This window comes from Electrophorus electricus, chromosome 2 (genome assembly GCF_013358815.1).
Source record: "Electrophorus electricus isolate fEleEle1 chromosome 2, fEleEle1.pri, whole genome shotgun sequence".
NCBI lineage: Eukaryota > Metazoa > Chordata > Actinopteri > Gymnotiformes > Gymnotidae > Electrophorus > Electrophorus electricus.
In genome coordinates, this window is record NC_049536.1 from 29,232,362 (window position 1) to 29,245,636 (window position 13,275).

Below are 13,275 nucleotides of genomic sequence, written 5' to 3' on the forward strand. Positions count from 1 at the left end.
AGGACCGAACGTGCTCGTCTCACTATCCAAGATCCCCTAAAAGAAAAAAGTTTGTAGAATTACGCTGTCACAGTCCAATGGGAACTTCTCGCCTTTGTTAAGAGCGTGAATGGGACGCATCTGTAAACTGCCAGCAGCGTTTCTGAGCGCCGAGCGCACGGTGGTCCCTCCTAAAGGAAGCTCGTGTTTTGGGAGCGGACCGGCTGGAAATGGATACCTTCTTTGTTGAGGTAAGAAGTAACTTATTCATATTAGCCTACCAGAGCCAATGCCTTCAGATGGGTTACGAATATCCTCTCAAATGTGTTGCTTGAGTCGTGGTTTTATTGTAAATTCGGCGAAAAAATAAACGAATTTAATTTCATGCGACAAAACATCGCCGTAGTTCCTGATCTAACAGTGATGTTCAGAGAGAAAGGAGAGAAGGCGCCCAAGGGTCTTGGGTGATGCCCTGTACACGCCAGTGTGATTATTAATCTGTTACGTGTTAGAATTTTATGAGGGAAAAATATTTGAGGTTTTTTGTACATCACTCTAAAGTGAGTTTTCTTTCTGAATGACAGTATGATGTATTATGTGATAGTATAATATAGATATAGTGTATGATTTACACAGTTTCTGTCTCTCTCTGTAAATCTTAAATCTTTATTCTTTAAGATTAATCTGGCAAATGTAGTGCCCCCCCCCCCCCCCCCCCCCCCCAGACAGTGAGGCTGGTTCAAAGGAAATTCTACACTACAGGATCATCTCTGTAGGCCACCTGTGCCTGCCGAACACTCAGAACACAAAAAAGAGAGAAATAAACTGCAAATGTAAATAAATAAACTACAAAGGTAGATTAGAATTTAACATAAATGATTGGTAGGATACCTGTTATCAATTGCTTAGGTAAAAAATCTTGTCCTGCTGATTTTCTGTGTGTGAATCGTCTGTTCCTGTCGTAATCCAGCCTTCACCCTTGTGCTGAACACACAGGCACAGCTGACTATCCAAAATAGGGCTTCTACTCATCTTAGTCTAGACACATTATTTGCTCAGTGTAATACACACATTGAATTTTATGTACTATTTATTTTATTTATAAGGTGAACAGTCTGTCAGTAATTCAACTACAATTTTTTTAATGAAATGTCCATAAAATGTATTCCTACACAAGGCAAAGTTCTAGAATTGATTTGGTTCCTGAAACTGACATAACATATTGTACAATCTTCTAACAGCCTTAATAAGGGAACCCCAACTCAACCCACACTCTTAACCCAGAACCTCAACCCAACCCACACTCTTATCCCAGAACCCCAACCCAACCCACACTCTTATCCCAGAACCCCAACCCAGCACAAGTGTAGCTCACCCTAAATCTTGCTCTAACATAAAAGGCTAAATCTGTCAGTGTAGAGACATTCTGAGTGGCAGCCTGCTTTTTTCTTGGCACTGAGGACAAATGGCACTACAGCAAGAGATCTGCCTACTGCACAGTGTCTTCAAAGGGATAAACAACAACACTCTTTATTTATATAATATTTTTATAGCTTTTTAAGTAGTGTTATATGTAGTAGAAGTGAAATGGACCACAATTAAATGGTATAAGTTAAGATAAAATGTGTATTTTCTCTGGGTGCTGAGAGAATTGTGCTATACTGGTGTACTGATATAACAGTTGTCTTACGGGAAAAGAGATACCTCGAGGTGTCGAAAAGCAAAAAAGAGTTTTACAGAAGAGACCTGAATGTGTAATGGCCTACATTTTTGGACTAATGAATGAAGGAGGAGAAGGGGTTAAACATTTTTACATTCTTGGTGGAGTCACAGATGAACCTCAAACAAGTTTCAGAAAGTTCCAACCTCAAACCCTCATCCCACAGTAGAGGATAAACTGTTTATCTGTTTCACACTGTCTCAGGGAGATTATTCTCGCTGTTGTATCTGTCTCACACTGTTTCAGGGAGATTGTCCTCGCTGTTGTGTCTGTGTCACACTGTCTCAGGGAGATTATTCTTGCTGTTGTATCTGTCTCACACTGTTTCAGGGAGATTGTCCTCGCTATTGTATCTGTCTCACACTATCTCAGGGAGATTGTCCTTGCTGTTGTATCTGTCTCACACTGTCTCAGGGAGATTGTCCTCGCTGTTGTATCTGTCTCACACTGTCTCAGGGAGATTGTCTTCGCTGTTGTGTCTGTGTCATGCTGTCTCAGGGAGATTGTCCTCGCAGTTAAAAAAAAAACTGTACAAATAAGAATGCAATAGAAATGGAATTGCATTTACTAAAATCAAAACTTATCTTAATTCAGCATGTGTGGCATTCCCTCCATTTGGCTTAGTGTAGTCCTCTCTTCTCTCTTCTTCTGGGAGGTGTCATGGGACCAGTATGATGTCACTAAAGTGATGATGTGCGTTTTTACATGTTCTATTGATGGGTAAATAGGAGAGGGGTAGGGATGGTATGAGGTCCTTTATATAACACCTCCCCCCCAAAAAAAAAATAAAAAAAATAAATAAAAATGGAAATGAGACCTTTGTTTTGTCATTTTGAGTTTTGTAACTTTCTTTATTATTTGGAAATGGCCTGGATGTGTGTGTGTGTGTGTGTGTGTGTGTGTGTGTGTGTGTGTGTGTGAGAGTGTGTCTGACACTAAAGCCATCATCAGCTCCTCCTCCCAGCCATGTTCCCCTCCAGCCAAACCCTTATCCTTCCTCCAGCAGCTCGGAGGCACTAGGTGTGTCACCCAGCTGAGGCACGTGGTCTGTCTGCTGTTCTCAGCTCCACGTGGGTCAGTCCACACAGTAATGTTGAAAGAGCTGCAGCTCACCAGTGCTCCAGTTCCCCCTTCAGATTCACAGTGCACTGGCACTGCTTCCCAACCTCCCATGCTCTTAGTCATATATAACCAAACAGTGCTGTTAGTCATATATAACCCAGGTTCCTTCTTCTCATACTGAAGATGTTCTAACAGAGGTTAACACATGTGTGTAACCATATAGGTGTAAGTTATGTACACATTTACACTACTGTAAGCTACTCTTAACATATTGAGGCATGAGTGCCTTTCTTAATACTATATATCAAAAATGTAAAAAATAATACCCTCATATTTATAAATTATGTATGTTGAAATGCAAAAAATCTCAAGTTGATTAAAAAGGCAGATTCATGAAGGTATGTTCCTGTTTCTGCACCTTTCTTACAGGCGTGGCTTCCTGAGAGGCGTGGCCTTCATTGTCTTTTCATTGTGGGTACTGGTTGACTGTTCCCTTCATCACTGAGATTGAAGTGTAGTTTTTTTTGGTACTTTTGTTTGTCTTTGCACCACCAGCTCCTTATAGACGCAGTGGCTTCTCTTCCACACTGGAAGCATGTGTCTTTGTTATATGAGCTATGCTATGGAATCTTTGTTATATGAGCTGTGTTAGGGTATGCCTAACCCTTTTACGGAGACGTATTGTGGTTGGAGCTTATAATCGTATCATGGTGGCACTGGGACGCTAATCTTAGAGGCAGGGCCCAGGTTCTGCTGAGTCTACTGGGATGCTGATCTGTTCTCTCAGAGACAGGGCCCAAGTTCTGCTGATTCTACTGGGGTTTCCAGCTGCTAGAGTTCAGATGACGGTTTATATTTCTGGTTCAGTGAAACTGTATACATTCTAATTTCCCCTTCAGTGCTGTTGTTTTTATCAGTTCTTCCTTTGAGCTTGACAAGAAACACAAAAACAGCTTTGAGATGAGCAGGGTCCTGCTCTCTGCTACACACAGCAGGGCTGTCTGCTTTTATTAACAGTGTTTATTACTACAGTGTATGTACTGCAGTGTTTATTACTGCAGGGTTGTGGGACTGTGGACAGTAACGTCTTCATAATGTGGTCATTGTAGTTCTCTGACATTGGACGGTGAAACTCCTTTTACTGTGGATTGGTGTGTTACACTATTATGGTTTGACTGCTTTATTTCATCTCGTAACAGTTGGGAGATCCTGAGTGATCCAGGAAGCTTTACTTCACTCTGGCCAACTCTGCTTTTTAATGGCAGTCATAGTTATGACATTATTGTGATCCAATTTACAAGCTTTTGAATAAGAAAGGACTGATCTACTGTTCCAGAAGGACACAAGCACACATGCAAACCTCAGTACTGTTCAATCAGGCCAGGATGGCAGCTGTGTTGTGTAGCTCTTTCTACGTAATGGCTTTAATTTCTTTCTACATGGATGGACAGAATCGACCTAATATGACTTGCTGTTTTATTACTTTGGTAACTCCAGGCAGTAAATTAGTGTGACAGTGTCTCTTAGTGAGTACCACCCGACCCATCCTTCCTGCAGGTTCTGTGTCAGCCTGACAGACACTCTCCTCTCATCACACACTGCACACACTGCTGCCAACAACGTGCCTTCAGCTCCATGCTGTAGTCAGTGATGTGTATGATACCTTATACTGAATGCATTTAGAGAAATTCATATTGTGATTAAATTTCTACATACCATGATTGCCATTTGCCCTGAGATATGTGAACATTTATTAATGCGGTTAAGGTTATTTGGTTAACAGTCATTTTTAATTTTCAAACTCTTCAAGCAAGTACTTCTGAACTGGAATACTGACGTGACTCAAGCCTGTGTGTTCAAGGCCTTGGGCCTGTATAATAATTTTACCATCCCAGATGGTAAGTTCTGTTTTAGCTGGAGTTTCCTCCCCTGTGATTAAGTCTTGAGGGATGTGCATGATGGCAGAGGGAATCCTTTCACTCCATGCTTTAAAACAAATCCCAGACGTTACAGCAGATGTCTCCCGCACGCACCCTGCTTACGTGTTAGGCTCGGTACTGTCGCAGTGTGAGGCTACGTGCCTGCTCATATCACTCTAACACTTTCCCCTCTGCAGTCCTGGATTGCTGTGGATATCAGTAATTACAGTGGTATTAAGACACAGCTACAGGACTGTAGGTTTAGGTCAGAGGTGACTTTGGTAACACTCTGACCCATGCAGTAGGGGGTCAGAACCAGATGTTCAGGACAGCTGGACCACAGCCAGATGTTCACACCCACCAAACGTCCACATACCCCTATACACCTTCACATCCCCCCCACACACTCCACACCCCCTACTCACCACTACCCACACCCCTCACACCCCCGTACACCCTCACACACTTTCCACTACACATGATATCCAGAACCTGCCATGAAGCATCGCCTTTGTGAAACTTGTGAGTGTGTTTGGTTCAGCAGCATTACAATTACAATAACGCCAACAAAACTTGAACAAATAAGTCATGTGTGGACAGTAGTGTGTAGGATACAATCCAAGGCATCACACACACTCCCTCTGGCCTCCAGGACAACGTTCCAGGCTCTGAAAGCCGGGCAGCCTCAGCTGAACTGAGCTTCTGAAATTTCCCTCAGCTCACAGACAGGCTGATGCTGACTGTGCATTCCTCTCCATTCCCCCCCCCACTTCTTTCTCTTTCTCTCTCTCCTCTCAGTCTCTTTCTCTCTCTCCTCTCACTATCTATCTGTCCTCTGTATTGTTGTCATCTTACACTCCTGAAGTCAGAGATGTCAGCACGGGCTGTATCCGCTTTAAAGGGGAAGTCAAAGGAAGTGTGTTTGTAGGAGCTGTATGTGCAATTCATCCTCTGCAGCCATTGTTATATTATATTGTTATATATTGTTAGATTATATCATGTTCCTTTAAATGACAGCTTTAGTGCTGGAGGAGAAGATGAAGGCTGTGTGTGAGCCAGGTTCTGCACACAGGCTCTGACTGGGCTGGTGGGCACTGGTGTGCTACTGGTGTGCTACAGCGAGACGACTGATGTAAACAGACTCCAGTGAATACACACAAACCTCACCACTAACTCCCACTGTGGCTAAATGGAGATAACCAAGCACAGAGTGTGTTGCCCTTGTGGTTGCGTAGACCAGAGGGCTTTTGAGGACAGGCTATGTGGGGAGCATGGAGAGTGTGTAGAGACTGCACATCTGTCCCTCTGTCCATGCCGAGAGCTTCCTCACTACCACAAGAGAGCACCACATTCCCTCTACGTTACACAGCTGGGCAATGCTCTCAACACGGTGGCTTCAGAATATCAGTCAGAAGGTTTTATATACTGTATGTCCATATATGAAAATGTTAATGATATACTGATATTGTGTAACATGTTACATTACAGCATTTGTCAGATGCTCATGTTCTAAGTTACATAGTTTTATGAGTATAATGGTATTTGTGCTGCCCAGGAGCTCCACCTTCCTCCACCTGCTCTACCAGGTGAGGTACAGGAGCACCCAGAACATGCACTGCTCTGTGCTGAGAGGGAGACAGTGAGTGTACTGGATGTGATTGTGCACATACTGCAACCCTGCCATTGAAAAGCTGACTTGGATCAGCCTTTATGCTGGAAGCTGTGGAAAGCTTTTGTGTTTGGGATCTAAGCACCGTTTAGGATGAGCTAAAGTGTGTTCTGTGTACTGTTTGATCCCAGCCTGAGTGAGAGCAGGTGCACTTCAGCCTAAGAAGGCCTAGCTCTGTATGTCTCACACCTGTACAGACTGAGCATGGAGTTCAATCAATCAACAAATCCATCAATTAGCCACCAAGCAAGCAGACATACAAATAAGCAAATAAATAAACCAGTGAGCTTTGCACTAAGTGTCATACAAAGTCTAATCCAATCTTAGTTGATTAGCCTTGGTTCAGCTGGTTTGATTACCTGATACGCAGGCTCAGACTACCTGCTGGCTACCTGCTGGCTGCTGCACATTGTGCAGTGTCATGTTAATCTTTCATGCTCATTAATTAGCAAATTGTGTCTGAATATGAATCGATTAAACAGTAGCATTACGAATGGCTGAGCTGGCAGTTACACACACAACAGCAGTGTCGGAGGGAAACACTGTGTGCCTTCCCCCCAATGCCACTCACAACTTCTGCACACACACTTTCACTGGTAAACAGCAACACTGTAAGAAAAGTGGCTATTTGTAATGCAGATGAGGGGTGTTAGGAGTCAGCTGAGCGCCGTTTAAGGAGGCTGACTGTGAGCGGCGGGGAGAACAGAAGGCCTGGTGATGGGCCTCTGTGCTCATGGTGCCCTCGGGACTCCCAGCTGGCCTGTGTGCAGCCCGCACCTGGCTGCTTCATACAGTGTAGCGTGGTCCTCCTCCATTGTGTGCACTGGGCCGGGGTAGAGGGGCGGGGGGTGATTGAGGGGTGGGGGATCTAAACATGTCTACAGGGGTGAATAACGGTCACCAGCACCACAGACACAAACATGTCCACAGGGGTGAATAACGGTCACCAGCACCACAGACACAAATACGTTCGCAGGGGTGAAAAACGGTCACCAGCACCAATAACAATGTTTGAGGGGTCAAACATTATTATTAGAGATCATTTTCTGCTTCTTCTTATCTCCTAAAAATACATTGAAGAACCAAAGGTTCCAGGCCCTCCACAAACTTTCCACTGATGCCCCTTAGTGTACAGACTGTCCACAATTCTGTACATATACACATATTATATACATATACATATATCATATACATAATCTCTATACATATATACATATTCTATACATATTATATACATATATACATATTCTGCACATACTATATACATATATGCATATTATATACATATTTTATATATTTATAAATATTCTATACATAATCGCTATCCATATATACATATTCTCTAACTGTCTTTGAGCATGAAATATGGAGTTTGAGTATAAATTTTACTGTAGAGGTGTAAGCAATTAGTGAGCACAAAAAGTGTCCTAAATAAATATTTAAATGAATGTATAATTAAACATATAAGAGAATATATATATAACATATAGATAATATGGATGTTCTTTTCAGTCAGATATGAATTCCCATTTATCTGACTGGGTCATGAATAAATATTTTGTTATTTATTAAACAAATGGTTTGACCTATTTCAAGTTGTTCTATTTCTTCATCTCCCTTGAGGAAATACCCATATTTATCCTGGAATATTTCAAGGTTACACTTAGGCTTTCAAAGCACTCCATTGCATTTTAACACTACTTGAACAGACAGACGCTTACAGATAAGATTTTGAGGTTTTAATACAGAATAAATAGTCTCTGTAAATCAGGGTTACATCCAGTGAGCAGATATATTGTGAACAATGTCCCTGCTGTAGTCAGAGACGTGATAGCTGACAGGGTCAAAACCAGACAGGCATAAAAGTACCCATAGCAAAATCCAGAGGGATATCCGAACACCGTAAACAATCATATCTGAATAAAGATACCAGTAAAAAGGGCTAATATTCTCTAGAGATGCTAGTGATAATATTACACACAGAATGAGAGAAACAGAGAGTCTTTACACGACTGACTTATTAAGCATAGGTGAGTGTGATTAGTGACAAGGATGGTGATATAGTGATGTGGTGATAGATTCCCTGAGTATTCTGGGATCTGTAGTTGCCCCCAGTACTCTGTTGTTCCGATAACTCTCAGATTTTTGTTCTTACAGAGTGATTACACAAAGTCCTTCTATAATGAGGCAATCCTGTTAAGGACAGCACTTCCTGCTGGATTGCTCAGACAATCCTGTCTTACTTCCTTGGAATTTCCACACATATATTGTCAACATACGCTCACGTTCCCTTTGCTGGGAAACCCTTCATGGAATTTTATGATTCAAAGTCATTGTGCTAAATATTTTCTAAATATTCTTGTTAATTATTTTTTCTTAGTTTTGAATTTGATGTATTTGTATTATGAGGCCCTGGTACTGGGTGATGATTGATAAGTATGGATTAAGGAACTCTGTTAATGAACTCTCTATAGAGAACGTCATTATACTGTTATTGTACTGTTATCATCCAAGATGGGGGTCCACTCCAACACCATCTTAGGTCTAACCCGAATCCTAACTCATATGCCTAAACCTAACCCTAACCCTTACCTCAACCCTAACTCATATGCCTAAACCTAACCTTTACACCTAACCCTAACATCTAATGCCTAACCCTAACCCTTACCCCAACCCTAACATCTAATGCCTAACCCTAACCCTAACTGTAACTCTTACCCCAACATCTAACACATAATCCCTAACCATAACCCTAACATCTAACACCTAACCATTACCCTTATCCCTAACCCAGCCTGCAGCCCTGCAATGCAATGCAGGAATTCCCTTGTGCTTATACACCACTGTGCCAACCCCAACCAATCTAACCCCAGCCAATTTAACCCCAACCCCATCTGATCTAACCCCAGCCAATCTAACCCCAGCAGGTCTATCCCCAACCCCAGCCAATCTAACCCCAGCCAATGTAACCCCAACCCCAGCCGATCTAAACCCAGCTAATCTAACCCCAACCCCAGCCAATCTAACGCCAACCGATCTAACCCCAACCCCAGCCAATCTAACCCCAGCCAATCTAACCCCAGCAGATCTATCCCCAACCCCAGCCAATCTAACGCCTGCCGATCTAACCCCAACCCCAGCCAATGTAACCCCAACCCCAGCTGATTTAACCCCAGCTGATCTAACCCCAACCCCAGCCAATGTAACCCCAACCCCAGCCAATCTTACCCCAGCCAATCTAACCTCAGCCGATCTAACCCCAACCCCAGCTGATCTAACCCCAACCCCAGCCAATCAAACTGCAGCCAAACTAACCCCAACCCCAGCCAATCTAACCCCATCTGATCTAACCCCAACCCCATCAGATCTAATCCCAGCCGATCTAACCCCAGCCTCAGCCAATCTCACAGCCCAGGTCTCTGCCTTTCAGAGTCCTTTTTAAATCCCATTTGTATGCTGTCATGTTATAGGAGCTATCAGGGCACCTTTTTCCTCTACTATCTCAACTACATCACACTTTTAACAAGAGTATAGACTCGTCTCTGTTAGACACTATTAAGCTTCTTCCAAGGATGATTTCAGTGTTGTATTGGTTGTGTATTATGGCTTGTTGGGATTAAGGTGACTAGTTGAGTTTGACTGATGCGTTTATGTTTTCCTGATGGTTTTAGGCTTTGATGGCTATGTCCTTGTGTACATCAGAGCGACTGTCGATCTCCAGTTGGCTTTTGCACGTGTCAGTTGTTATGAATAGTTAATGAGGCATGGGATCACTGAGCACTGTCCCTGGATTGGGTTTCCTACTGGAACCTATGACTATTGAGCTCTTCATTTTGCTGCCTGGTTGGACAAAGCACTATCTCAACACTCTATTGAATACAAGTGCTGGTGAACATTAGCGTTGTTTTCTCTGCATGTGTGTGAGGCCCTGTACACTTCACTCTATAACAAAGCACACAGCACAACAGCCAGGAAGTGCCCTAGCAATCAGCCCCACACTGCTGTGCATTCCAACCCTTCCGTGTAAAAACATGGAGGTGGGTGTCTGCATGAGCTTGGTACATAAATAGACACGGATCCCCTTTGACGGCAAATCTGTTTTTTTGTTATTTTGAATGAATGACCTGAAAACAGGAAGTAAAACAAGGGTCTGGCATGATGTGTTTCATCCGTGTTTGTAGTCTGTAAACTCCGGAACTCAGAAAGCAGGGCAGCTGGGCTGATTGCTGTAGTCCCGATACTACAAGCCTTGTTCCTGCATTACTGATATCATGTTTCCACATTTCCACTGGTTCAGATTGTGCTCAAAGAGCACTGGACTGTACATCCGTGTCTGACCAGTGAATGGAACTCAGGTCAGAATCATCACCATACAGCCAATCAGAAATTACATCCAGTTCCAGCTGCTTGAACTCTCTGACCTCTTCTAAACAATCTCACCAGCGCTGTAGAGTGACAGTTCTGACCGAGTTGCACTAAGTGCCCCAGCTCTGTCTGATGGGACAGACATGCTTGGCTCAGTAGCAGTGATACGTTAAGGCTGTACTCAAAGACTTCAACTTGTGTGTTCTATGTTGCTGAAAATTCTATATTCTGAATGTCTTCAGATTCTTTCTGTGTGTGTGTGTGTGTTTGTGTGTGTGTGTGTGTTTGTGTCTATGTGTGTGTATGTTACAGGGTGATCGTGTATGGTTATGGGAGAAAGAGCAGCTCTATCCCTGCACAGTTACCTGCTGTGATGATCATGCTCTTCTCCTCACCACAGACTATGGAGAGGTAAGACAGACAGTCTTTGCTCTTTTTTTTTTACCAAACCACTTTGAGGTTGTTCTCTGGATTGCTGGTACTGTTAAAGCCTTCATCTAATTCTGAGACCTACAGCGCATACAGAGAGAAAAGCAGGAACAGCTATGAGAGAGTGTCATATACTGGCCCTCCCTCGTATCAGGACAGTTCTCTTCCTCTGCTCACAGTACCCAACAGGAGGGAAACAAAGAGGGAGAGAGAGACAAACAGTGAGTGAGCGCAAGAGGCAGACAGACTGAGAGACAGACACACAGACTCAGAAAGACAGACTGAGAGACAGACAGAGAGACTGAGACAGACAGACAGAGAGACAGACAGACTGAGAGAAAGACAGAGAGACTGAGACAGACAGACAGAGAGACAGACAGACTGAGAGACAGACTGAGAGACAGACAGACAGACAAACTGAGAGACAGACAGAGAGACTGAGATAGACAGACAGACAGACAGACAGACAGACTGAGAGAAAGACAGAGAGACTGAGACAGACAGATTGAGAGGGGTACTGAGACTTCGTGAAGTGTCCAGCTACTATCAGCACTTCTTTCCTTGGTTCTGAAACAGGACACATAGACTGCTCTGATAAGTGTGAGGGTTAATGTCGTATGATGAGTGTGAGGTTTAATGTCTGATGAGGGTGAGGTTAAGGTCTGATGTGTGTGAGGGTTAAGGTCTTATAATTGTGAGGTTTAAGGTCTGATGTTTGTGAGGGTTAAAGTCTATTAATTGTGAGGTTTAAGGTCTGATGAGTGTGAGGGTTAGGGTCTGATGAGTGTTAGGGTTAAGGTCTGATGAGTGTGAGGGTTAGGGTCTGATGAGTGTGAGGGTTAAGGTCTGAGATGAGCAGGGCTTACCATTGAGAAGATGGCGGTATATGTGTGATAAATGTTTGGTGCCTGGAGACTCCATTACCCAGCAGCCACTGGGATTTTTCATGCTTTTTGGCCCACTGTCATGGCCTGAATGCTGTGCAGATTCCCTCCTGCCAAAACCAGTTTCTCTCCAATCATCTTCTAGTGTTTAGTGTTGGTCAGTGGCGTTATGTAGGCCTGCTGAAAGTAATGGTGGTACTGGCAATGGTAGCTCAATGATGTGTAGCTCTGTGTGCAGCTCTGTGTCCAGCTATGTGTGCAGCTCTGTGTGTAGCTCTGTATGCAGCTTTGTGTTCAGCTCTGTGTGCAGCTTTGTGTTCAGTTCTGTGTGTAGCTCTGTGTGTAGCTCTGTGTGTAGCTCTGTGTTCAGTTCTGTGTGTAGCTCTGTGTTCAGTTCTGTGTTCAGTTCTGTGTGTAGCTCTGTGTTCAGATCTGTGTGTAGCTCTGTGTTCAGATCTGTGTGTAGCTGTGTTCAGCTCTGTGTGTAGCTCTGTGTTCAGCTCTGTGTAGCTCTGTGTGTAGCTCTATGTGTAGCTCTGTGTTCAGGGAGCCTCTTCTTTCTCTGCTCACAGCTACTGGTGGAATTGGAAAATTCACCAGCAAAACATTAGAGAGCCCTAAACAGCCATGACCTTTGTATGGGAGACTTTACTGTGGATATGACCTCTGTATGGGAGACTTTATTGTGGATATGACCTCTGTATGGGAGACTTTACTGTGAATATGACCTCTGTATGGGAGACTTTACTGTGGATATGACCTCTGTATGGGAGACTTTACTGTGGATATGACCTCTGTATGGGAGACTTTACCGTGGATATGACCTCTGTATGGGAGACTTTATTGTGGATATGACCTCTGTATGGGAGACTTTACTGTGGACATGAGCTCATGCATTTTAGTCTATGTGACTTCAAGTGTGCTGTTTTTCCACTGATGTGGAGGCAGAGGTCAGGGTTAGGGTTAGGGTAAGCGGTACGATTAACTCAGCCTGGCTCATTCTGACCTCACAGAGATACATGTATTACACAGCTGGATGTCTGGAAATGAAACTGTGTGAGTCAGAGTCTGACTTTCATTCAGTCTGTTAAGTGTATATTTAAGACAGTCATTTATTAATATCATTAACAATTAATATAATTTACTTGAATAGCTTATAAATGAATTTATACAGGACAGTAGTTGGAACATCATATTGTCTATTTGGTGTGTGTCAGTGTGCGTATGTGTGTGTGTGTGTGTGTGTGT

At 43.3% G+C, this 13,275-nt stretch overlaps 1 protein-coding gene across 1 annotated transcript in view; it reads left to right on the plus strand.

The window, feature by feature from the left end:
* The window catches only part of myo10l3 (myosin X, like 3), a 48,615-nt gene continuing 35,340 nt past the window's right edge, over positions 1 to 13,275 (plus strand). Inside the window, exons 1-2 of the mRNA XM_035521814.1 lie at positions 1 to 230; positions 11,027 to 11,125. Of these exons, the coding sequence (XP_035377707.1) occupies positions 210 to 230; positions 11,027 to 11,125 (120 nt within the window). The 5' untranslated portion in view covers positions 1 to 209. The remainder of the gene's footprint in view (positions 231 to 11,026; positions 11,126 to 13,275) is intronic.